The following is a 27,694-nucleotide window of genomic DNA, read 5'->3' as shown; positions in this document are numbered from 1 at the left end:
GCAAATCCCAGAGACTTTGCCCAAAGTGGTATTTCCCACATGTGCTTTGGGAATTGCAAATCTATCATTTCTGGCTCATGACATTTTTGCAGGGCCCCTTGAATGGAAATAACCCAGCAGATCTCAGGCAGTTGGCATTTTTTCTCCATTTTTTTTTTATAGCACTGAAAACTCTCATGCTGTTCACGTGTGATTTATATTCCTCCTGTGGTCCCTAAATGCATATAATAAAAACAGATTTAGAATATTAATCTGACATGGCTCAAGCCAGCATGGTCTAATATAAATTTATTTACTAAAGATGATGAAGAATCAGAAAGAGAATTATTCTCAGCAAATATTTCTTGCTGGCTCCTATAGCGATGGTGCAGTCCCCTGGATTCCCTGTGGTATTTATGGAAGAAGCATATTTCAAGTCCTGCTCCTACTCTGCAGGTTCAGTGTCTGCAGAAGGAGTCCTGGATTTGCATTTTTTGTGAGTCTCACATCTTAAGTGGTCTGGTCCACCTTTTGTTTGAGAATGGCTACTGTCTGGTACCCTCTCAGAAGGAAAACAGGATATTGTAGAGGTCAGATGATTCCCAGAACTGGCATCTATTCAAGATGGAGGGTGAGGAGAACCAGATGTCATGTGCAGGGCAGAGGATTCAGCAGCCTAGGCAAGGACATATGTGTCCAGTGACACAGATGTGAGCTGACATCTGCTGAGTGCAGGAAAAAGGACAGTGGCTTTCAAATGCACCAGAGAAGCCTGCAAGGGTTGCTGGCATATGTACACATTGGCAGGTGGGTGGAGCTGGGTGGTAGGGTTCTGTCCATTCTTGTGGGAGTCCTGACACCTGGACTCCTGGGATAAGCCTGGTCTCTACCCTAGAGGGGCTGCTCAGCAAGGGAGGTGGAGCCTCAGGGCCACTTGGGGAGTGATTTCAGATTCCTAAACTCCAACCAGCCCTGTTGTTAATGCTCTCAGGTGACAGAAGATGACAGTCTCTTGGGACAGCATTTGGGAAGGACAGCGCCTGGAAAGGACTGTCCTTAGGATTAATGGACCTGGCTGGGTAGCCTTGATTGCATTGCTGATCCATTCCAAGCCACAGAATGTATGCACACACATTTTTTCTTTTTTTCCTTCCCCTTCCTTTCCGTTTCCCTTCTTTCTTTCCTTTCTTCTTCTTTTCTGTCTTTCTGCTCCTCCCACCCTCCCTCCCTCCCTCCCCTTTCCTTCCTCGCTCCCTTCCTTCCCTTCCCTGTCTTTCTTGATCTGAAACTTATGAAGGAGGAATGTGACACATTCAGCACACTTTCTGGAACATAGCAGACATCATTAAAGGGACAGCTCCAATCCTTGTGAGCTTTGAGATTCTAGGAAGATAATTAAGGCAGGGCATCAATCCTTTGAGTGTTGGACTGAACAGAGGGAACCAGGGATTAGAATTGGATTCTAGGACAGGGGCTTGGCCCTTACCACTCTGTCTCCACAGCTGAGGGAAGTAACAGCGGCAATGTTTTTGTGTACTACCTTGTGAGTTAAGTGCTATTGTCTTCCACATCTTACAGATGAGAAAATTGAGGCCTGCAAAGACATTGGTGTGGGCATCTGGCCATTATGCAGCAGAATCGAATTTCAAGCAATTTGTTTCTGGATTTTTAATCCTTTGTAGTTGCCAGTATAAACCATGTGCAGTACAATGTCAGAGTAGCCCCTGAACCACAATCCTCAGTCTCAAAAGCAAGTTGGGCTTCAGGAACCACCAACCTGAATATTTCTTTGTGGTACATATCTGGATGTCAAATTATACAGCCACTTCCTAATAGAGTTTGAAAGGCTAGCATTTTCATAACAAAAATTGAATATGATAAACCTCCACAGTAAGGTTGACTAAGTTCTAAGAGGAAATCTATGACACCACAATTCCTTCCTTCAAAATTCCCTTGACCACTTAATGTTTCATTCAAGCCTCTGATTTGACCCCTTCCTTTGGTGAATTACGGCTCAGAGGCCCTGTCTGACGTGGTTGTTCCTCGCTCTCACATCATTCAACTGCTGTTCACCTGCCCTGAATCTGAATATCTAATCAAGATTTCTTCCATCGTACAAATGGAGCAATGGGTTTGCTAAATATGTTGGTTTACTTCTGAAGTATTTCTCCAGAATTTCAGCTTTCTGTAACATTCTTTTTTCTTCTCTACTTTTAGGTGTAACCTTCAGTAGCAGAACAAATCAGTCCTGCAAGCAAGCTGCCAAGTCTGCTTGTGCCTTGTCAAAGAGAGCAGCTGGACTCATTTTTAATTAGTGCTTCCTAACACAACATCTCTGAGTCACTGAAGGAGACCAGATAGACCAGAGTTTAAAAATTTCCAGAAACTTTGATAGACATTGAATGCAAAAGGAAAGGATACCCAGGTTGTCTTTGCATAAATCTGGTTGATTTAAGAAAAAAAAAAGGAGAAAATAAGTGTAACTTTCACTAAGGAAGCCACATGAATGTATACTGCCCTGAGAGTGTATAATGGATAATGGTTATCGAAACAGCCCAAACCTCTATCACGGAGCAAGAGATATAGCTCGAGAGGTGACCAGGCAGTCCCGGAACCAAGGAATGGATGACTACAAGTATCAGGACAACTATGAGGGCTACGCCACCAGTGATGGCTATTACCGGGGCAACGAGTCCAACCCAGAGGAAGATGCTCAGAGTGATGTTACAGAAGGCCATGATGAGGAGGATGAGATCTATGAGGGCGAGTACCAGGGCATCCCCCATCCAGATGACATCAAAGCCAAACAGACCAAGATGGCACCGTCCAGGGCAGATGGCCTTCGGGGCCAGGCAGACCTGATGGCTGAGAGGATGGAAGATGAGGAGCAGCTGGCACACCAGTATGAGACCATCATTGATGAGTGTGGTCATGGGCGCTTCCAGTGGATTCTCTTCTTTGTCTTGGGTTTGGCCCTGATGGCCGATGGAGTGGAGGTGTTCGTGGTGAGTTTTGCCCTGCCCAGTGCAGAGAAGGACATGTGTCTGTCCAGTTCCAAGAAAGGAATGCTTGGTAAGTAGAAATTTCCATAGTTTGTTCTCCTGTGGCATTAAAAACATGAAAGGGAAGGAGAAATATAAAAATGGTCTTTCATGTTAGACACTTTATATATTCCAGAGTATTTCTGCAAAGTTCTCTTTTATAATCATTTTGCCATTAAGGTATATATTTTTATTTTTAAAAAGAAAAATAGAAAAAAGGATAGAAATAATACAGAATTTAAAAAAAACAGTAAGAAATCAGCACTAGTTAATACATTACATATTGTTATTTTAGAAATAGTTGTTCAGGTTACAAAATCTGAGCATAAAAACTCAACGACAGCACAAACTATTCTTTTTGATGAACTAATAGTGAATTAGTAGTATGGTTATCTATCTTGCACACTTACATACACAGTTATAGGTATATATCTACAAGTTGTTCTTTCATTTTGAACACTTTCTTTCCCTTTATTATTATAATATCTATTGTGCATTTTAGATCTTATTACTATTTCAGTTTATTATTATTATTTTTTACACTAGGAAGACAATATTTTTTATACTAGGAAAACAATATGATATTTACAAATGTGAGTGTGATTTATTTCACTTATGAGGATAGTCTCAAGTTGCTTCCATTTACCTATGAAAACTTCAAGATCATCCTTTTTATGGCTGGGTAATATTCCATTGTGTAACAATACCGTATCATTTTCATCTGTTCCGCAGATGATGGGAATTTTGGTTGTTTCCAAGATTTAGCTATTACAAATTGTACTGTTATAAGTATGGGTGCACATATACTGCTGTGACATCACTTTCAATTTTTCTAGGAAATACCCAGGAGGAGACTAGCTGGATTGAATAGAATTTACAATCCTAGTTTTTGAGGAATCTCCACACTGATTTCTGCAGTAGTTGCAGCAGTCTACACACCCACCAACAGTGGAGAAGTGTTCCTTTTTCTCTGCACCCTCGCCAGCTAACATTTGTTATCAGTTGATTTCTTGATGGCAGCTATTCTTTCCAGAGTGCGATGAAATCTCAATGCTGTTTTAATTTGCATTTCTCGAATGACAAGTGATGGTGAACATTTCTTCATGTATTTATTTGCTATTTGTTTATCTTCATCTGAGAAATGTGTCTTCATCTCAGATGCCCATTTTGGGAGACAGTCTTTGAATTTGGGGGGCTTGATGTTTTTCAATTCTTTATATGTTCTGGATATAGTCTTTTGTCTGAGGGGTTGCTGGCTAAAATTCTTTCCCATGCTGTGGGTTTTCTCTTCACTCTGTTGGTGATTTTTTTGAAGTGAAAAAATGTTTTAATAAGATGAGATCCCAGTTGTTGATTTTTTGAAGTGCTTCCCATGCGGTTTGTATTTTGTTCATGAGCTCTTTGCCTACCCACCCCTATGTCTTCAAGATTTTTACCTACCTTGTCTTCCACAGATTTAGTGTTTCTATTTTAATATTTAGATCTTTGATCCATTTTGACTTTAGTGCATGCTGATAGACGTGGATCTAGTTTCAGTCTTTGGCATATGGAGAGCCAATTTCTCCAGCACTATTTATTAAAGAGGCTAAGAGACTGTCCTTCTTCCAGTGAATATGTTTAGCCCCTTTGTCAAAGATAAGGTGGCTGAATGTCTTTGCAGTTGTGTTTGCATCTTCTAATCTGTTTGATTGATTCTCACATGAAGGTTTTTGTCTTACTGGCATTCAGTGAATTGGCTTAAATTTACATGGCTATTAAGCACAAGAGCTTTTGGTTTTCTACCAGGTACGTTAGACTCTTAATTCTATTTTCCAGATCTTGTTGCATTCTTGAGAGTCTGATTTCTGTCTTCACATTAAACAGTCTTCCATTTCTAAATACAAATACATCTTGGGAGTGGAAAGCCAGAGTCTCTTCTGTGTCTTTCCGGGATCCAGTGGCATCTGTTCCTGGCTTCCCTTGTATCTAAGTGCTGGTGGCTGAGTGCCATGTGACTTGGGGATGAGTGATGGGCTGGAGCCACTAGGGAGCCCCGAAGGCTGTTGGGCACCACGCTGTGAAGCACAGATGGATTCCGCATGATAGAGGACCAGCTTTGCAAGTCAATTATGAGACTAGCGCCATCAGAGCCAAGCGTCCAACACAAAGGCTTAAGTCAGAGAGGACTGTGTAAAGTTAGAAAGAAGATGGTCACAAATTATGTGCTGTAGAAGAGATGTGGCAACATACAGATGTGTGGTCAATGATGACCCAATGTCCTGAAAAACACTATTAGTCTAAGTTTGGAGCTGAGTTCAGCAAACATGAAGTTTTGATGTGTCGATGAATCTCAGATTCTCACTGTGACCAGGCATACTTTTGGCCCTTCAGAGCTCAAAATCTATCTAGGAACTTAACTCTTTCATTCATCAAATAGATACTCACTTCTTGTCTACACTGTGCTCAGGCCCTTGGGAGAAAACAACCCTTGTTTCTCAAGGAATTTATAGCAGATCCAACAGGTATTCACAAACACAGAGAATTATTTAATTACTGTGGGGATAAGCAGTGTGAAATACCTTGTGGGAGTCTTAGCTCAGTATTTGTTTAGAACAGGAGTTGGCAAACATTTCTGCCAAGGTTTGTGTAGTAAATATTTAGATTTTTTTGGGCTCAGCTACTCAAGTCTTCAGTAACTACTCAATTCTGCCTCTGTAGCACAGATGATCCACAGACAATATGTAAAGAAGTGCATGGGATGTTTTCAATAAAACTTTTTACAAAAACAAGTAGTTGTTTTCCAGCCTGTGATTTAGAGCCATTATAAATAAGATTGGGATGTGAATTTTCCCCACAGTCTTTGAAAATTGTATTTTATACATTCATGATTGACTAAAGGACCATTTAAAGTGATTAGATCCATGTTAGATATGCCCAAAAGAGATTGAATACATGCAGGAGGGGTGATTTGAGAATCTGAGAAGCAAAGATATCAAACAGAGGGCTTTTAAATTTATTATTTCTATTATTATTATTTCATTTTATTTTTGGTAATGGAGATTGAAACCAAGGAGCAATAACGCCAATCCTTTTTATACTTTTTATTTTGGGAATGGGTGTCCCTAAGTCGCTAAGTTACTGAGTCTGGGCTCACACTTGTGATCCTCCTGCCTCAGTGTGCCACAGCGCTGGGATTAAGGATCCTACTCTTGTACTTAACTACAGTTTTGTAAACACTAGCATATGAAGACTACTTGCTAATCAGCTTTAAAGCTGAAGAGGGGATTTTTTTGAAAAGGACAAACAGATCTTTAAAACTAAACCAAATTGCTCCTAATTGATGATCTAAGCGTTTCTAAGATACTAATTTGTTTTATAGCATTCCCGACTAAACTTGAGTCTCTCAGTTAGCCCAAACTGGCAGTGTCAGTAATGATTTCATGCCCTGCTGGTCTCTGGCACTGTTGTGCCTGGCAGCCTCATTAACAGAACTGCAGTATAGCTGCATCTCCTGCCAGTTCCCAAGACGAATGCTGGGAGTCGAGGGATTGTGGTCCTCACCTAGAAAGCCTACATTTTGTGCAATTTTGTCCTCGGTGTTTAATAAAAAGATGCTATGACTCAGCGCAAGAAGGGCAGACAGACTTCTGGAGCAGACAAATGTCCTGTGCATGTGAAGCACCGCTTTGTGTGCTTCACATGCACACAAATGTGTGCACACAGAAAATGTGTCTTTAAGTGCATCCAGGGAGATGGATGATTTGATGGGCTCTGAGGCCAGAATTACCAGATATTGTACCCTACAAGCTTCAGAGCCACCTTGGGGTTAGACAAGTGATGTAACAGCTGCATACATCCTTGTCTAGGGTCACAGATAAAGGTGTCAAGCAAGGGCAGGATCCCAGGTCTGTCTGACTTTCCTTCTGCTACACTACACGCCCTTTCTCTCATGCCGACTCAGTGGAAACGAGGTCACATGCTCAGGCTTCACCCATGTCATCAAGCAGACGGCTGGAATACTACAGATTGCTTACAGGAGAAAGGCAGTGTGGCACAGAGAGTAATAATTTGGGCCCTGGAGTTTGACCACTGGGGCTTGGCAGCTGGCTATGTCATTTTTCAGCCAGTGACCTTGATCAAGTTAGAATGCCTCTAATTTTCAGTTTTCCCATGTGTGGAATCAGAAGAAGGTAATGATGCGTTTGCTATGAGGGCAAAACGAAGGAACCATGATTCTGTACAGCAAGCAGGACTCAGTGCTTTCTGACTACTTCTCTGTAGGTCTTTGTACTTGGTATCATAACATTCCCCCTCAAACATTTGCAAAGAATTCTACCTGCCGTCAGGTGAGGGGTCAGCATGGGTGCTGGAACCAGGTTGCTTGGTGAAATCCTTGCTTTGCCAATTCTTAGAAGGGCGACTTTAAGAAAGTTGCTTAGCTTCTCTGTGTCATGGTTCCTGTATCTGTGAAGGAGGGATGATGATATGTTTCATGAGGATATGTGAGGATTTAGAGATTTAGTGTATCTAAATGCCTAAAACAGTGCTGATGCATAATAGGTGCACAGGGGATCTTATTAGCATTATGTTGGTTGATTGAAGTAGTTATTATGACCCACCTGATTGCTTGGTAATGGTGAACCACCCAAATTCTGACTGAATTTGGTCTGATCACACAGGCTATCTTTAGGCCAATATTACATATTTTAGTTTTTAAGGTCATCTACTGGACCTTAGCTGGTGATAAGGCCCTTTCTGCAATGCTAATCCAGTTCATTTTCTCCTTCTTTTCTTCTTGTTTTAAAAAGAGATTCTCTGAACTGACGTCCTTAGGCTTGATTTCATCTCGTCAATGACTCAGGAAAAAGACAGTAAGAGGACTTCTACCCCACGTTCAGGCCTCAGTTGATAAGACATCTTATTTTCTTTCTGGAAAGCAATGAATCAGTTCAGAAAATGAAAGACACATCCCATAGCCAGGTAACAAAGATACCTGGGTGTGCTGGGCCAGTTTTCTGAGCTTTTGGAAGGGTCATTTGTCTTGTGTGTTATGTTTTAGGGGGTCCTTTGTCCGTAACTGTCTCATTTGAGGATAAAGAAAGGAGTATGAGCTGGTTTTTAGCATGGAAGACTCAGCCATGCTCAGTGTCAGCTGCTGGTTCCCTTTAAGACAGGGAGAGCATGTTCATTTATTAAATTAAAGTCTTCCTTCTTTCTTTAAAAGAATTATTATTGGATATAACCATGGGCCTGGTGGGTCTGTGGTCTACAGCAATTCAAAGGCAAATCAAGACCCAGCATTCAGGGAGTTTTATTCTGATTGCAGAAACAGGCACAAGAAATATACAATATAAAACTGTGCAACTCGATCTTAGCACCTTTGCTCACATGGGAAAGAAACAAAGACAGCATAAGCGATAGAGTCTCCTGAAGGGCATTTTTAGAGTTAGATGCTTTATTTTGGCAATTAGTCAACTGTTGGGTGTTCAGGTATGACCTTGGTCTGATCTGAAGTCTATTTTTCTTTCTGAAATATTGTCATTTTAGGTGTTTGATGAGTTCACATTTCTTTTCACCTCCTTTTGGGCTATACTTCTGCATTAACTGAATGTTTGTAAAAAAAGAAACAAAAATGAAACGATCTTAAAGACATTCTGGGCTGCCTGGCATGATAAACTGTTTGGTTCTTTCTGATGACACTGATTTATTGGCAACTCAGAGGTTTGTTTCTTTTAGTTAGGATGACACTTAATATGAATGACACTTAAGAAAAATCAACAGCCTGTTCCCCCATTTATACTTGAGAAATTGGTACTGTTTCCATGATTATAGAAATGCTCCTTACCCTGTAGCTATGGAATATCCCCATCTGACCACACAAGAGCCCCATATTCAGGCAAGACTTTCATACTTTCCTGTAGAGTTTTGATTTTCTGGAAGGGCCCTGTCCGTAGGTGTGTATTTTATCGGCTGTTAGTTTTTCTTAAGCATCTGCAGCATAACACTCAGGGAGTCCTACATGTCAGGCCATGATTTGAAGCTTGGGACTTGGGGCCTGTGCCAGCGCCAGTGAGTTTAAAGAGCAGTGTCAGATAGGGCTAATTTATTAATATAAACTGTGAGTTGGGTTTAATGGCGTCTCAGAGATAGATATATTACTTACTCTGTTATCATGAAAGATTATCTTTTAATTGTTTTGTATGCAAATTCTAGTTGAGCAGCAGGACAGACTATTTGATCTATGAGCCACTTTTCCTTAGTCCTGGATTCAGCATGTTAGTTCTGAAAAGAGAGGCTGCTGTATGTTCCAAGGCTTGGCACAAAGTATGTACTTAATAAATATTTACTTGTCATGGAGAAATCCACCACTAGGAATTTTCAAATATTCCTTTTTGTGTTTGATTTATTTTAGTTGTTCTTATTTATCTTTAAGGTCACAGAATACTTTAGAACAGAGTGAAAGTTACAGGATCTCTTACTGCCAAAGATAAGAAGATGTACTTAATTCCGCAGGCAGTGGCGAGCTGTTGCATGAAGCTGTTAAGTGTTTTTGAGGAAAGGAGAAGACAAGGTGGAGCCTGTGGTAGGATGATCATGGTGATATGGGTACTGGAAGTGGTTCTTGAAGAACAGGACCTTTTTTTTAATATATTGGGAATTGAACCCAGAGACTTTACACTGAGCTAACTCCCCGGCCCTTTTTGTATTTTATTTTGAGACCAGGTCTCAAGTTGCTAAGCTGCTCAGGCTGGGCTCCAATTTGCCATCCTCTGGTCAGTCTTCCAGAGTGCTGGGATTACGATGTGAGCCACCATACTCAGTTTAGAGGAATAGAATCATATGTATGAGCTAGTAAGACGAAGAACTTTATTCTCACTGAAATAATACATTGGAAAATTTTTGAACATTGCATTTGTTATATATATGTCAGGCCTCAGTATTTGTAGTGTTGCTTATAAGGCTTCTAAGGATCTAAAATCCACAGACGCTCAAATCCTTTATATAAAATTGAACTGCATTAGATTCAATCTGTGTTCATCTTCCTATACACTTTAAATCATCTCTACATCACATACAATATTTAGTGCAATGTAAGTCTTGTGTAAATGGCTGTTATACTATATTGTTTAGAGAATAGGATAGTATAAAAAAAAGTTTGTACACATTCAGCACCAACTCAGTGTTTGCTTCTTAGTATTTCCAATCTGTGATTGATTGAATACATAGATTCAGGACCTGTGGTTATAAGGGCTGACTGTAGATGGTAGAAAACACTGTGATTAAAATACCAAAGAAATTAAAGTTTATAATACAGACATCACAGTAAGTGGTAAAATATTTTACCATTACCTCCTACTTTGGAATGAATTATCTTTTTCCTCCTTGTTTTAGACAAGAGTAATTTTTTAAAAAAAATTACGATGTTTGCAATACATAATGAATAAATTTATCATGGGGAACTGTTAAAGATGCAAATCATATTTTCTAATAATTTAGTTTTTGTTTTGCTCTTTAAATTACTTATACTTTGGGTTTCTTATATAAGAGAAACCATACGCTAGTTAACCTTAGCATTGTGGTTTTAAGGTGCATCCATTTCCCTAAAAGTGACTCAAATCTGTCTCTATCTCTGTCTCTGACTCTATATCTCTGTCCTTTTCTTGATTCATTCATCTGTTGGTAGGCGTATGAGCTCCTGAGTATGCATAGATCACTGTAATATAATGTCTTTAACTCCTATCTAAGAGAAGAGCGAGGTAGGATGGAATTTCTATTTTTAGTTTTCTAGGAAATTTCTATACTAATTTTCATAGTGATTACATCAGTTTACATTCATAACAACATTGTAGAAGAATTTCTTCTTCCCCACAGTCTTGCAGATTTTGTTGTTTTTAAAATCCTTGTTCATAGTCATTTTTTTCTGGAGTAAGATGTAAACTCAGTGCTGTTCTGATTTGCATTTCTCTAATGGCTAAAGATGCTGGACTTTGTCCATGTGTTTATTGGCCATTTGTGTTTCTTCTTTTGAGAAGTTTCTATTTATTTCCATTGCTGACTTTTTGTCTGGGCCTTTTAATTTTGAGGGGTTGAATTTTTTTGAATTCTTTATATATTCTAGATATTAATCCTCATCTGAGGGGTATCTGGTTATTTTTTCCCATTCTTTAGGTTGTCTGTTGGTTGTTTCCTTTGCTGTGGAAAACCTGTTTAATTTAATGTAATCCTATTTGTTGATTATTGGTATTATTTCTTGTACAATTCGTGTTCTATTCAGAAAGTCTTTGCCTCTGCCCATGTCTTAGTGTTTTACCTATTTTATCTTCCAAAAGATTAAGTGTTTCTGTTTTAGTATCTAGGGCTTGTATCTTATTTTAGTACATGGTGAGAGACTGGAGTCCAGATTCAGTCTTCTGCACGTGAATAGCCAGCTGTCCCTGCAACATTTGCTGAAGAGACTGTCTTTCCTGTGTATGCTTTTGGCTTTTTACTCCAAGATTAGACGGCTGATGTGCCTGTGGTTTTTTCTGTCCCTTCTATTCTGTTCCATTGAGCTGCATGTCTGGTTTTGTGCCAGTATCATGCTGTTTTTATGACTGTGGCTTTGTATTATAACTTGAAATCCAGGATTACAGTGCCTCCTCATTGCTTTTGTGACCCAGGATTGGTATTGCTATTTTGGTATTATTTGGTTCCATATGAATTTTAGGATTACTTTTTTCTAGTTTTGTGAAGGATGCTGTTGATATTTCTATTGGGTTTACATTAAAGCTATAAACAAGTTTTGGCAGTATGGCCATTTTGACAATATTGGTCTTACTTATCCAGAGACAAGGAATGTGTTTCCATTTTCTGATGTCTTCTTTGATCTCCTTTTTCAGATTGGCCAGTAGTTTTTGTTTTCAGAATACTATAGTTTTCATTATAGAGGTCTTTTACTTCTTTGGTTAGGATTTCTAAGTATTTAGTATTTTGGAGTTATAGTGAATGGATTGGTTTCCTAGTTTTTCTTGATGGATTCATTGTTCATATACAGGACTGCTATTGATTTTTGTGTGTTGATTTTGTAGCCTGCTATTTTGCTGAATTTGTTGAATTTAGTTCTAGGAATCTATTTTAGTTACTTTTCTTTCATTGCTGAGACAAAATACCTGGCACCCAAAATTAAGGAAGGAAAGATTTATTTAATTCACAGTTTGTGGAGGTTTCAGTCTGTAATAACCTGGCTTCAGGGCACGTGGCGTGGCTCAGGGGCAACAGGTCAAGGAAGCAGAAGACAGCAAAAGCAGTAAGAGCCAAAATAGGGAAACAAACCTCTTTTCCTCCTTTTTGTTGTAAACAGGCTACCCGCTCCCCAGGGTGGATGTAGCACTCACACCATCTCCACTGCCCTCCTCTTGCAGTAGATGAGGAAGTTTACAAAGTGAGGACTTGTTTTTCTGCTGGGTTAAACTTCTAAAGTTCTCAAGAGTCTCTGGGGTCTTCATGTCATCTTCAAGTAATGATAATTTCACTTATTTCTTAAATGAGTCCTTTTTCTTTCTTTCTCTTGCCTGATTGCTCTGGCTAGAGTCTTGAGTACTATGTTGAACGGCAGTGGTTGGAGAATGAACACCCTTGTCTGATTCCTGATTTTGGAGAAATAGATTGCAGTTTTGCTCCATTTAGTATGATGTTGGCATTGAGTTTGTCATAAACGGGTTTATAATTTGAAGCTAAGGTGTTCCATATTCATCTTCATGAGAGGTTTTATCAAGAGTAAATTTTGTCAGTCTTTTTCTGTGTCTGCTGAGATGATCTTATGATTTTTGTCCCTGCTTCTGTTTATGTGATGCATAACATTTATTGATTTGCATGTGTTGACCCATATGAGATGAAAACAACTTGATCATTGTGCATGATCTTTTGATAATTTGCTGCCTTCTCTTTGTCAGTATCTTATTGAGGATTATTGTGTATATGTTCATTAAGGAGATTGGCCAGTAGGTTTTGTTGTTGTTGTTATGTGCTTTTCTGGTTTTGGTATCAGAGTAATGGTAGCTTCCCGGAATGAATTTGACAGGATTTGTTCCCTTTCAATTTCCTCAAAGAGTTTGAGGAGTTTTGGTGTTAGATCTTCTCTGAAATAGTGCTAGAATTCTATGGTAAATATACTGGGCCTTGAGCTTTTCTTTGTGGGCAGAGTTTTTATTTTTACTTCTGTTTTTTTTTTATATCTTATAATTTAGAATTTTTATATCTTCTCAGTTCAAGTTTCTAATACATATATGTCTAGGAATTTCTCTATTTCTCTAGGCTATCCAATTTATTGAAATATATGTTTTTGAAGATGTATCTTATAAGCCTCTGGATTTTGGTAGTGTCAATTGTGATTTTGCCTTTATAATTTCTAATTATATTGATACAGGTTTTTTCTTTCCTTTTTCGGTAAGTTTAGACAAAGGTTTTTCAATCATGCTTATTTTTCAAAAACCAACTCTTTGATTCCTTTATCCTTCTTTGTGTCATCTTTTTGTTTCAATTTCATTAATTTTTATTCTGATCTTTATAATTGTTTTTTTCTATTAATTTTGGATTGTTCTTCTTTTTCTGGGACCTTGAGATGTATTGTTAGGTTATTTATTTGGGATTGCTAAATTATTTTTAATGTGTGCATTCACAGGTATAAACTTCCTTCTTAGAATCACTTTTATTATGTTCCATAGGTTTTGAAATGTGCTTCCACTCTCATTTGATTCTAGTAACTTTTTTTATTTCTTCCCTGATTTCGTCTGTGATCCATTGATTATTCAGTAATATATTACTTGATAACCGTGTGTTTGTATAGTTTCTGTTGCTGTTGATATCTAATTTCATTCCACTATGATCTGATAGTAAGCAAGGAATTATTGAAATTATTTTTTAGATATGTTTTATGGCTAAGATACATTCTATTTTGGAAATAATTCCTTGTACTACTGAGAAAAATGTGTACCCTGCTGTTGGATGAAATATTCTGCAGAGATCTATTAAGCCCATTTTTTCAATTGTGGGGCTTAATTCTGATAGTTTTTCAATATTTTTTTTTGCCTGATTTACTTGTCTAATTACAGTGATACCTCATTTCATAAACTTAATTTATTCCATGATTCTGGAAACCATAGCCACATTCTAGTTCATGCAGGAAAGAAGGCCATAGTTATGTTAGTCATTTGATACTGAGTTTGAAAACAAGAGTATTCATGAACCAAGGTGCACTGCATGAGGGTGGGGTTTTGAAATTTCCTGCTATGATTTTATTGGTGTCCATCTGTCCTTTTAAATCTAGTAGTTTTTGTTTTATGAAGTTGGATGTGCCAACGTTTGGTGTGGAAAAATTTACAGTTGTTAACTCTTCCTGTTGAATTGTTCCTCTTACCAATATTTAGTGACCATCTTTATCTCTTTTATCAGTTTTGTCTTGAAGTCTGTTGAGTCCAAAAATAAGATAGCTATTCCTGCTTGCTTTCAGGCTTCAGCTGTGCAGAGTATCACTTTCCATCCTCTCATCCACGAGCCTTTTAAATGAAGTGGGTCTTCTGTAGGCAATATGTGTTTGAATTAAAAAAAATTTAATCCAAGCTTCAAGCATATATCTTGATCAGGGAGTTACTGTCATTGGCACTGACATTTTTGTAAGGTGTTTGCTTAACCCTGTCATTGTGTTATTTTTCTATTACTGATTCCTTTGGATTTTTATTTTTCTTTAGCTGGTTATATGTATAGCTTTCTCTGAACCCTTTGGTGCTTTCTGTCCCTGTCTGTGATATTTTGAGTATTTTCTGCAGTGGGACTTTAGGGGCCATGTGGTTCTTTGGTATTTCTTTATCATGGAAAGTGTTTGCAGCTCTATCTGTTTCGAAGGTAATTTTGCAGAATATAGAAGTCTGAGGTTGATAATTGTTTTCTTTTAGGGATTGAACAATTTCATCCAAAACTTTTCTAGTCTTTAAGATTTGTGCTGAGAAACCTGTGTAATTCTGAGAATTTTATCTTTATGAGTAAAACACTTTTTTTCTCTAAAAGCTTTCAGTGTTTTCTCCTTTTTTTGGAATTTTTGAAATTTTGATAATGATATGTTGTGGAGAGGTTCTTTTCTGGTTGTATCTATTTGGGGTTCTATATGCCTATTGTACTGAATATTGAACCTCTTTCTCAAGATTTGGAAAGTTTTCTGCTGTGATTTCAGTAATAAGCTTTTTAAAAAGTTTTATAATTTTTTAAAATTTTATTTAAGGAGAAAAAGAAAAAAAGCAGAGAAAGGGTACAAATTACAGAAAAAGTTACATATACAGATTTACAGAAAAAAATAAACAGTAGGAAATCACTAGTTAATGGATTACATATTGTCATCTTAGAAATAGTTGTTCAAGTTACAAAATTAAGGCTTATAAAGTGGACATTCCAACAGTGAGACTGCAAACAATTCTGTTCAATGATCCAACAAAACTCAGTAATATCATTATCTATCTTATACACTTAAATACACATGCAGTTATATCATTTAGAGCACTTTCTTTTCCTCTCTTTTGTACAATGACAGTTACACATTTTGGGTTTTGTTGCTCCCACAGTTCTTATTACTTCTTTTGAAGAGAGTAGAACCAAATGTGACAGAACAGAGTCAGTCAAATCAAAAGGGTGGAATAATAGATAATGTAAAAGCATAATACAAGGTGATCAACAATGGTTACCATAATGCCTCTAGCTATCTCTAATAGAATTGCCTATATCATCAGTTATAATAAAATTGAACAAAACAGTAAAGAGCAAAACTGGCAAAACCAAAACATTGGAGACATTACAGGTCTTCAAAAGTAAATAATAGTCAACCAGAATGGGCGTCATAATGAATCCCACTATCTTCACAGCTGTTGCCTAAACTTTTGAACCTGGTACTATCAAGCAAAACAGAATAGAGGGACACCAGTCAAAACAAGATGGTGAGAGCTATACGCTATACAGGGCTTTAAATTAAGATAATGGAAAGTCAAAGTAGGTTACTATAATATATCCTGCTATTTTTTTATTTATTTTTTCCTTAATTAAAAGGATAAAAATAAAGTAAATAATAAAATGGAGATTGAGATAAAAGAGGGCATAACAGCAAAACAGCGCAGATCAAAACATAACCATTTAAGCAAAATAGTGTTTCACCACAAGATAATCCTGACATAAAAGTAGTTACCATATTGTCTCTTTCCTTGAAATCTTTGTATACTGTATACTGAAGTAAACTTCGTATACTGTAGCATCAAATGTATCAAAACAATGTAAAACCATTTAAGAGAATGACAGTATTACAGGGTATTTAGAATCAACTAACAGAAAATGAACAATGGTTTCTGTATAATCTCCTTGTCTGTAAAAGTTTTTGCTTATACTATCATACATAATAAAATCCAATAAGATAAAACCTGTTTAGACCAATGGAGACAGAAGAACAAAAGCTTGATGAGACTTCAAAACAAGATGATACTAAATCAGTATTACCTATTAAGATGTCATTTTCTCCAAAATAACTGTTCCTATCATCCAATCTTCTCTACCTCATTTCTGTTGAGCTCTTTTTCTGTCATTAGTTGTCAGTTTGTCTTCTTCATTTTGTTTTCTGCTCCATTCATTGTGGCTTCTCTGCCACTATTTCTGGATTCTTCATATTTTTCTTTTTTAGAATATCCTGCAGTATTCTCTGTAGAGTTGAATTGGTGGTTGCATATTCTCCTAGTTCCTCTTTATCCTGGAAGCACCTTGTTTTTCCATCAATTTCCGGGGAGAGTTGTGCAAGATATATCAATCTTGGCTGGAGATTATTATCTTTCAAAGCTTGAATTATTTCCCCCCATGCTCTTCGTGATTTGATGGTTTGTGCCAAGAAATCTGCTGTAATTCTGATGGGTGTTCCCTTGTAAGTGATCTATTTCTTGTCTCTGACGGCTTTTAATATTCTTTTCTTGTATTGGACTTCTGGAATTTTAATTATTATATGCCTGGGTGTAGCTCTGTTTGGGTTGTAGGTGGCTGGGGTCCTGTATGCTTCATACAACTGAGTATCTTTACCTTTTGCGAAAGTAGGAAAATTCTCCTGGATTATTTCTGTGAGTAGCTTTTGTAGTTCATTTGTTTGTGTCCCTACTTCTTCTTTTATGTTCTTAATTCTTAAGTTATAGATCCTCTTATCATCTTCTAGTCTTTGTATTATTGCTGTTTGTTTCTTTGTTTTTTTTAAGAAGTTTTTCATTTCATGCTCTCATATTACAAATCTGCCCTCCAGTTCAGATAATCTGTCCTTAGTTTCTTTCAAGCTGTTATGCCAGTTTTTGATAGAGTTTTTAGTTTCCTGGTAAACTCTTTGAACCTGCTTCACGTATTCTATGCTTTCTCTATTTTCTCCATCAAACAATTCTCCCCTCTTTTTCTGTTCTTCCATTCCACCACCCGTTTTTTCTTGGGTGGTGCTTAGCATTTCTCTAACTATTCTGCTTATGTCTAGCTTCAGGTCATTAATAACTTCATTCCTGAACTTGTCTATGAGGCTCTCTAGATAGCGCTTTATATCTATTGGTGCTGTGTCTGCTAATGCCTCTTTCTCAGGATTGGGGCCGAGGACCCTTTCTTGTTGCTCCCTCTTCCCATATTCTTTATTCCTTATATATGCAAGCGCATATAGGAGGCCCAGCTTCCTTCCCTGTCGGCCACAGTCTGATTGAATTGTGCCGGCTAGGTGTTCCCGTCCACCGCAGCGCACCACGAATTTGCAGACCAGGCAGCCTATGCAGGGCCCGCCCCTCTAGGTCACCTTCAGGCACTGGGATCTGGGTTGTGCTAGCCTACTGAGTCTCAGCCAGCAGCGTCACGTAGGCTAGGCACTGCTCACCAATCCCACTTGAGAGGGGGATACGTGACTCAAGTCACTGCAGCGCCCGCAAGTCTGCTCAGTTCCAGAATGTCCTCTGTTGGAGTCTCCTAGACCGTGGAAGAGTCCCAGTTTCTCTCACTCACCACAGGTCAATGCACAGCTCCCTGCCAGTCCTGCTTTCAACTCCATTCACTGATTCCCATTCTCAGAGCTTTCGCGCATCTCTCTCCCTGCCAAGCGGATGTAGACACAACAGCGGCCGCGGGAAACCCAAATCGCGGCTTCCAATGGTGTGGGCTTTTCTGTTCCTGTTATAGCACCAGGATTGCATTCCCAGTTGGTTTCTCTCAGCTCAGTTCGTTCTTGGGTCAGCAGGGCATATCTCCACTTGCTTATGATTCCTTACTCTGCACCATTCCTGAATTCTAAGATGGGTCTTTCAGAGAGCCTCCGTAGCTGCTGTTATCTGTCCGCCATGTTCTCCTGGAAGATTTTATAATTTTTATAAATTTAAGATTTTAAAATAGGTTTAAGAGGGTCAAGGATATGGCTCAGTGGCATAGCACCTGCCTGGCAAGTGTGAGGACCTTAGTTGGATTCATGGTATCAAAAAAAAAAAAAAAAGGTTTAAGAACCTGTATCCCCCACCTGATTTTTCTTTTCAGTGCTTTACATTTGCCTTCTCAGTAATAAGCTTTTTATATTTCCTGAATCATCTTCTTATTTTCTTTTATTTTTGTAGTTCAAATGGCAATTTTCACTGAGTACTGTAGCAGATGTTGGATCCAGCTTGGATGTTTATCAATTTCAGAGTATCACTGAGTTTATCATTTGCTATATCCACTTTGTTTTTAATTTCTGATACTCTGTCCCCTTGTTGGTCAAATCTGCTATTAGTGCTTTCTGCTGAATTTTTCATGTCTTGTATTTCTGCTTGCTTTCTGCTCGTAATTTCTAATTCTTTCCCAAACTGGCCATTCATGTCTTGGATTGTCTTATTTAACTCAATTAGTTTATTGTTTGTTTCCTCTTCAAGCTCATTGAAAATTTTATTAGTAAAATCCTTTATTAGTTTAATAAAATCCTCTTTAAGTTTGCTAAGCAACTGTTGCTTATGTATTTGTTATGTGATGCTTATGTTTCTTCTTCAAGCTCTTCAAACATTTTGACAATTTTTTTTTAATTCTTTGCTTGTGACTTCCTTCACTTTAGCATCTGTGAGTTTTGGAAAATATCTTAGTGATTTGTTTTCTCATATTTCTATTGCTTTTGTATTGCAGGTTGGAGAGCATTTAGGACAAAAATACTCTGTCTCTACTGTGGAGATATCTTTTGTTAGAATTTATCTCCTCTTCATGTGTCTTTGTATTTGATTATATTTTGGTATTTGCAACCCTCTTTCATCTACTGAGTAATGCGTAAGGGTCATCTTAGTGTTGTTCATCCCTCTTTTGGGGGCTCATGTTTGTGGAGATGGGTCTTCCTGCCTGAGTTCTAAGGTTAGCATTCTGGACTATTTGTCTTTTTTCTCTGTGTTGTCTTCAGCTTCTCCAGCTTCTCCCTAATTTCTAGTTTTCCTGTTGGCTCCTTCTCAGTCATTTCCAAGATCTAAGCCAGTGTATAGTCCCAGAACTCTTTGAATGAATGGGCTTCTGTTTTCCCTTGAGAAAGGATTTCAGTACATTGCCCCAAAGTTATCCTATTATTATTTCTCCCTGTGGTCTCCAAAGAGACCTGCAGCATTTTTATCAGGGTGCATTGGGGATTGGTAATAACAGAATCTTTCAGAAATGTCTGAGCACTGAGTTTAAACTGACTGTAATTCCAGGAGACCTAAAACTTCACTCTGGCACACCAGTCAGAGTGAGGAATATGGATAACTGATGACTTAAAAGGGTCAGCTCAGGACCATCTCATCTTGGGCTTAGTGGGTTTGGGGCCTGTTAAGGTTTGTGTTTGGATGCCTCTCCAAGCCTCATGCAATGATGGAAGTGGCTGAATCTAGCATTTGTGATTGGTTCATTGTCTAGTGCTGGGATTGGCAGTGTGAGTGCTGCATCCGCCCAGGGATGGATAGCCAGCATTCAATACAAGAGAAAGAAAGAGGCATGCTTTCCCCCCTTTTGCTCTTTTATTTCTTGTGCTTGTGGACGTCATGAATGGCTACCCCTTAGCCTCACCACTCTGCCTTGGAGCCAGCTGAGTGTGGACTGAAATCTCCAAAAACAGTAAGATAAATAAACCTTTCCTTTTTTCATTTTGGGTGTCACTATTTCATCTCAGTAAGAGAGAAAAGAAACCAAGACAGGGCCTTGTGGCTATTTCCTCCATTCCAGAAAGTGTAATTTGAATAGATACACTTAGCAGCTTGCAGAGTTCCCACACTGATGAAGAATGAATTGTTAGGTACAGACAATTGGGAGGGAGGAGATCTGACAGAAGATTATTTGGAAAGCTATTTGAGCATTTTGAAAAATTAAAGTTTGTATATAGGGTTTAAAATAAATATATGAAAAGCATCCTTATTTTCTTGTCTAATTTTTGCAAGGAAGAAAACTCCTCTTAACATTGAGAAATTTGCATCTTTACACAGCAGTTGTGTTTGTTATAAAATCAGTAAATTCGCAATAAGAGGGTTGACTATGAAAAATCTGATGATTAAATTGTTTGTAATTTACATAAGTGAATAGAAAATTTTACCAAGAACCAGCTAACCCGCAAACAAACAAACAAAAAAACCCCAAACATAGTGGTCTGAAAATTAAGAATTAGCTCACAACTAACTACTGGAGTTTTAAAAAACACCTCAAAAGAAGCTTTTTGTATAAACAAAACACTTTTATGGCATAAGATAAAAGATTAAATATGGATTTAGTTTGGAGTGATATGCTTTTCTACAGTTACTTTGCATTTGTGCCTTCTGACTTATTCCTATACCAAAGCATAGAACCCATTACCTCTCTAAAGAGTGTGCTAGCCCATTACTGAAGCATGCAGTGTCTGTGTTATTACCCAGATTTTGGTCATGAATGAAAAGAAGATATTTAAGGCTTATGTGTGTAGATTTTAGTTCTACTGGGTGAGAGAGAAAGAATGAGAGAGAGAGAAGCAAGAGCAACAGAAGATGATTAGTGCCCGTGGTTCTTGAGAAAATTTATAAAGCTGATGATTACTGTTCTGCACAGGATCTGTACACAGTAGGTGCTCACATAATACCCATCCAGCTTCTCTGATTCAGCTATAAAACTTGATGCTTTAGTTTCCTCTCTCTCTCTCTCTCTCTCTCTCTCTCTCTCTCTCTCTCTCTCTCTCTCTGTGTGTGTGTGTGTGTGTCTGACACAGGATCTCACTGTGCAGTCCAGGCTAGCCTTGATCCATTTATGTAGCCTGAGTTGACCTTGAACTCCCTGCAATCCTCCTGCCTCAAACTCCTGACTGCTGGGATTACAAGTGTGTACCCCTAGTCAGTTTCACCTTTATTTTAACTTCATAGAGAGCAAGGATGTCTTAGACAATTGTATTTTGTGTGCAGAACATCTCTTTGGCAATTGGACCTTCAAAGATTTCAAAGAATTATTTTCCCCTCCACGGTGACATGTATGCCCCTAGAAGATTTTGTGAGTAATGGTATTTGTTAACTATTGATTTATCATTAGAATAAAAATGTGTGATTTATGTGTATTGATTGCTCTATATTTGTATTTATTCTCCCATGGAAAATTTCCCCCATTGAAACTCATAGTCTACATGTTTGAAAATATGACCTTTAGAAAATACAACAGACATGAAGGGAAAGGATCCTGAGTCATCGGGCATATGAGTGTGTGGAGGGGAAAGAGCGGGGCTTAGTGGAGGCTGGAAATGTGAGCCTGACTGTGCAGGTGTCTGTGTGTGATTTTAGAGGCCCAGTTAACGGGGTTCATACATGGATCTTCTACAGAATCATAATGAATTTGCCTCGGGGTTCATCATGCAACCAAATATGTACTCCTGGTAGAACCCAAACCTGTACCCCATTACTTTGCTCATTACTCTGCAGCCTGGAGGGACTTGTGGCTTCTGTTCTGCTTGGCATTACCTGGGGCAGCTGGGCCCTCTAAAGTTTCACTCACATGGTGTCCACACTGAGAAGACATGTGCAGAGGGGACTCTGAGGAGCAGCATTCTATCTGCGTGGCCTTTGCAGGTGAGCTTTGCAGCATGGCGTCTTCAGGGTGGCCAGACTTCATACATGTCAGGTCTTTTAAGATGCATATCCCAAAGGAAAAAGACAAGCCAAAGCCAGACTGCCATGTGACTTAGCCTCAGGTGTCAAACACTAGTGTTTCATTGCATTATATATTTTTTTTCAGGCAGTCATAAAGATCTGTCCAACTTGAAGGACAGGACAGAATGGAAGAGGAGCAGATGGACCAACAATATTGCAGAGCCATTTTTTTTTCTGTAGTAGAATCAGTTACTGGCTTTCCTCTGAAGCAGTCTTCTGACATTTGAGGATACATAGCTGCATCCACGGCCTCCAAGCACCAGATGCCCATAGCAGCCTGCTTTCAGTTGTGACAATCAAAAATTACTTTCCAATAATTTCAGTGTCGGCTGGGCAACAAAGTCACTTCCAATAAAGAAATGCTACTCCAGAGGGGTGGCCTTGATTACCCATTAGAATCACTTGAGACACTGTTAAAAATTGTAGATCTGGCAGGGTGTGGTAGAGTATTTCTGTAATTCTGGCAAAGAAAGCTGAGGTTGGAGGATCACAAGTTTGAACACGACCTGAGCAGTTTAGACAAGTTTCAGCATTTTAAAAAAGAGAGGACTTGACACATAGCTCAGTAGTAGGGTGCTCCTGGACTTGATTCCCAGTACTACAGAAAGCAAACAACCTTCTCCCTCCTCCCAAAACAGAACTAGCTCCAGAATAAATTCAGATATATGGGCATAACAGTGATGCTTGTGCGCAGTCAGGATAGAGAGTGGGTAGTTTATACAGAGATTGTGTCCGAAGGAGCTACAGAGATGCAGGGTTTCACCTTTCGTTTATTGTGCTACGAAAGGCATAGAAACTACCCCCAGCCACTTCCTTCTTGCGTTTGCAATGATGGTATGTTTGAATATTTTTGTCATCATGATTGTCAGTAGTTTTCCTGGGCAATCTTATTTGATCTTTAAATGATCCTATGAGATGGGCAGAATGGTAATCCCCAGTTCCCACAGTGAAGGAAGCGTTGCTTGGAGACTGATTCATGATAAATGCCGGCCTCCAGTCTCTAACGAAGTTTTCTTGCCCTGTCCATTCATTGCTATTTGTCTTCACCATGGGTTACTTTATACTAAGGAGGTTGGAAGGTTTATTTGATCATGTACAGATTTCTTCCCAGAAAGCAAAAGGAGCTGATGCTGAAGAGTCAGCGACTTTCCAGTGCCTGGTATAAAACCTCTGTTACCTTTCTTCTAATGTAAGATGAAATTATAATAATGACACCAACACTGCCAAGCATTATAATTAGATACACTCTCTCCTTGCATCCTGGCTACTTTGCATATGAGATTTCCAATCTGTATGAAACCCTGCAAGATAAACATTATTTTTACCATTTTGTGGGTGAGAAAAGGTAGGGTTTAAAAAGTTAGAAAAACTTATCCAAATGCATTGATGACACATCTAGGGTTTGCAATAGGTTGTGTCTGGCTTCAATGCTTCTCCTTTACTTTCCTGAACAATCCATGGGAGCTTTTCTAGTATGCAGGGCACATGTAAAGTGTACTATTCCAGTGAGTTATGGGGGCAAAGAGGTGCTAGGCCTCAGCAGGTGCTGGCTTTAGTGGCAGCCCATCTCTGGAGAAGGGAAGATGCCTCAGTGGCTGCATCATCAAGGCCTGGGAAGCAGTGGGGGTCTACAGTGATCTTTAAGGCATCCATGTCTCCAGGGCAGCCCAGAATAAGCCATCTAGGGAGCTGAGAAGCAATGCTGCCATCCTCCTGAGTTAGGCATGAAAAGTACACCATGGTGGGATCTGTCACCACGGCAGCAAAGATACGAAGGATTTCTCCATGTGCCCTTCTACCAGCAAGCATATCTACAGAGAATGCTCACATCCTCTGTGAAGTTCATGACTGCACAGCTAGATTGGCCCTTTGTAGGCCAGTGAGTATAAAATCGCTTTATATTTATAAATCTTAAGTGGCACAAACCCACATGAGCTGATTTTCACTTTGCAGAGTATTGATTTAGTTTCTGCATAAGGAAGTTTGGAAGTCACAGATATTAGCAGAAGAGGGGAGAGAGTGGGGGAAATGGTCTTGAAATGGAATAGCATTCGACATGTCCCAGAAGCCAACTGTGACGCCCTCCCTTCCACATGGGCCAGCCCAGACTGCTCAGATGTTCAGAGTGAGCATTTTCTGTTTCACTACTGGAGCTTCTGCTGACTCAGAGGCACACCTTAATCTCCACTGGGGATGTGCAGAAAATAGTCCAAAGAGCTTTCACCCTTTCCTTAGCCTCTCTGGCTTACCTCTCCATGGGTCTTAGAAAGGGAAGTCTTATCCTTGAAAGGAGATGTGATAACAGATGGAGAACTTCTAGCCACCCTCTCTTTCCAACTTCAGGAAAATAAGTATCAAAGAGGAGGTGACCTGATCCAAGGACATGTGCTCTGAAACCAGAACCTAGGTCTCCTAACTATAGCACAGAGCTCTTTCCACTATACCAAGTCTTTTTGGTTTTTGCTCTTAAGGAACAACTGTATAAATCAATCAGGTGATCTGTCATTTATCTGATTTCTTTTTTTGTGCATAGTATACATGTGGCCACTGGCAACAATGACTTTGAATCATAAAGACATTTATTATTTATTGATTGATGTTTCTCAAAGTCAGTGGCTCCATGGTTGGTTTAATGATTCTCTGATGTCACGGTATGATATTGGCATCTTTGGTGATTTTTCTTTGCCTTTTCCTTTGGCAATCCACAAGATTGACAACATAGCTCTGTGTTGTACTTTCCCCCATAATGGGGTTCTAAATAGGCAGAAAGAGGGGTGGTAGCAAGAACCCCTTCCCCATACTGGGAATTGAACCCTGGGCTTCAAGATCTTACTACCTTGCCCAGCCTGGCCTTGAACTTGTGATTATCTGGGGTTACAGGTATGTGCCACCATACCCAGTCCAATGCTCCTCTTTTGTTAGGCCTGGAAATACTGAGCGGAAGCTTATGGACAGTGTCTTCACATGTCTTACTACCTTCCATGGCAAGATCAGTCAGTTGAAAATGATTACTTTCGGGGCTGGGGATTTAGCTCAGCGGCATAAGCGCCTGCCTTGCAAGCAGGCAGTCATGAGTTCGATCCCTGGTACTGATAAAAAAAGGAAAAGAAAATGATCACTTTCTGTCAACTATGACTCAATCCCGAGGGTGGAGTACATATAGAAGGCATTTATTCACAATGTCTTTTAATACCTGAACTAAAATCAAGGTTCCCTTAACAAGAAAGAAATGAGAGAAAAGGCTTCTGGGAATGTGACCATCAGAATTGAGCATATACAAAAAAGTTTTAAAAATAGATTTGATTTCATAGTTTGGCTTTATCCCTAAAAATCTCTGTAACCTTAGCCAAGTCTCTTAAACTCCCTGAATTTTGTTTTCTTAACCGATAAAGTTAAGATATTATTGATACCTATGCTGCAAAACCATTGTGGGGTTAAATAAGATAATGCACAAAGTAAAGATCCAATAACTGTGTGTTAGTGTTTGTATAATTTTCATTTATTCCTTGACCAGCGCAGCCCCAATGAAACAGGAGACAGGCGATGCTCTTGTGGACGACAGTTAACTGCTAGTTTATTTACGCAGGCTCTGGTTTATATATTTGGCCGTGACCAATCACAGGCTGCCACAAGGAAGCAGGGCGGGAATGGGATGCAGGCTCTGGCTACTATATCCAGCTGTGGCCAATCAGGCCACATCCAGTGTTGCCACAGAGTACGGAGTGAGCGCGGGGTGCGCACGGGTTGGCTAATTTAAAGAGGAACGTAGCGCATTGCGGAAGCTGGCATGGTCCTTAGTCCCAGCTGGGGTATGGTATGTTGAGCGCCTGCGCCCAACATCTCCCCCTTTATTTATAACTGACGCAGGGTCTCCAGAGGTCGGTGCCCCTCGTGAGGCGTCATGCTGCGCAGTCATGACAGTGCCTCACTACTTGTTGGTGCTCTTTTGGAGGGGGCGGGAGTATTGTTTTATGAGCCCAACCCGCATGCTCACCAACATGGGGACCGGGGTGTCTCCTGGCCAAGGACGACACCCCCTGCGATGCTTTGCTCCACACCTGCGTCACAGCATGGCGAGCCATGCTGCCGGGCTTTGACCAGATTCCATGATCAGCAATGCTTGTTTGATACTTTGTCCCTATTCCTTTGTCTGCGAATCCGACAGAGCAGAAGTAGACTGCCGAATGTGGCAAGTGTAGTCATGGTAGCCAGAGCCCCTGTTCCTGCCCATTCCTTTATGAAAGCCAATTGGAGAGTTGGCCCGAGCTGGATCACAGGAAACTCGTCTGAGTCCGCCATAACTGGAACCGGTGCGAACTGGAGTACCTGTAACATATAACAGGTTGCGGTGGAGCAATTTAGAAAAGTCATTGGCTGCAAGGACCGTACGAGATGCAAGAAGGAGGGGAAAAGGAGGCTACTAACCAGGGGAGTTGGCCAAGGTGCCGTGGTTAATGGGAGTTGTGGGTGTACTTGCTTGGTCTGGCTTGTGAGGCTCCTGTTGATTCCCCTGTTCTGTGGTTGATGTTTCCTCTGGGTCGGGGTCTGGTGGTTTGCAGGGGCGTATCAGGCCTTCCGGGACCCAGACAAGTTCGCTGCCTTCTTCCTGCGGGAAGATACAGACCGCCCCTCTCGCCCAACTAAGTACTGGGCTGGGGCCTCTCCACACCCCATGCAGGAGGTCTTTCCAGCGTACCCAACCATGTTTGGGTGCGACAGGGTTGGCATGTAGCTGTGCTGGCGTGGATCCTTGTGGGTTGATGTTTACAAAATTGCAAGTGAAGAGGGCGAGATTTAGTCTGGCCCTAGGTGTCATGCCCTGGGCAATACCCTCCTTTTGTTTAAACAGAATAGACTTGAGGGTTTGATATGGCCTAACTTTAATTGCTCTTGAATAAGTTTGGATGCGGCTTCTGCTTTGTCTCGTGGTAGGGCCGTCAACAATGGCAAGCCCCGACTCCTGCCAAGTTAACGAACTACACCTGGTGCAGACCCAGAGCAGCTGTGAGCTGCTTAATGAGCAGCATGGCTGTCTCTGCGTCCCCAAAAACTCTCCCTGCCGCCTCCATCATGCGGGCCACAAAATCTGAAAAAGGCTCGCTCGGGCCCTGCAAAATTTTTGTCAAGTGGCCTGAGACTTCTCCCCTAGCCGAGACCCATTTCCATGCTTGTATGGCTATTCTATTTATCTGTGCATATACCTCTTGTGGAAATAATCAGCTGGTTATTGAGATACTGCCCTTGTCCTAATAACATATCCGCGTTCCAGGCGGCCTGATTGTTCTGGGCATTAGCTTGGGCCTGTTCTGTGGCAAGTTCAACATTCCAAGCTTTCCAATCAAGAAATTGGCCTGGGCTGAGCACTGCCTTGCACAAACTGGCCCAATCAGCAGGTGTCATGGCATTTCCTGCCAGGGCTTCTACTAGGGACAGGGTATACGCCCCGTTAACACCCTACATGGTGCTGGCCTCCTTAAGATGCTTTATCGCCTTTATATCTATAGGCAGGTGGGCTCTGTTTCCCTGAGCATCTACAGCAACCGGAAAAGCCTG

At 39.9% G+C, this 27,694-nt stretch overlaps 1 protein-coding gene across 2 annotated transcripts in view; it reads left to right on the top strand.

Moving 5' to 3' along the window:
* Positions 1-27,694, top strand: part of Sv2b (synaptic vesicle glycoprotein 2B) — a 193,438-nt gene that overhangs the window by 111,184 nt on the left and 54,560 nt on the right. For both annotated transcript variants that reach the window (XM_023567428.2, XM_063249995.1), the window contains exon 2: positions 2,197-3,051. In XM_023567428.2, coding sequence (XP_023423196.1) covers positions 2,511-3,051 — 541 coding nt within the window. In that variant the 5' untranslated portion in view covers positions 2,197-2,510. The remainder of the gene's footprint in view (positions 1-2,196; positions 3,052-27,694) is intronic.

The sequence above is a fragment of the Cavia porcellus genome, unplaced genomic scaffold (assembly GCF_034190915.1).
Source record: "Cavia porcellus strain 051 isolate PalLab524CR breed Dunkin Hartley unplaced genomic scaffold, mCavPor4.1 scaffold_6, whole genome shotgun sequence".
Taxonomy (NCBI): Eukaryota; Metazoa; Chordata; class Mammalia; order Rodentia; family Caviidae; genus Cavia; species Cavia porcellus.
Note: the sequence above shows the minus strand (reverse complement) of the source record. Positions and strands in the feature narration are given on the sequence as shown.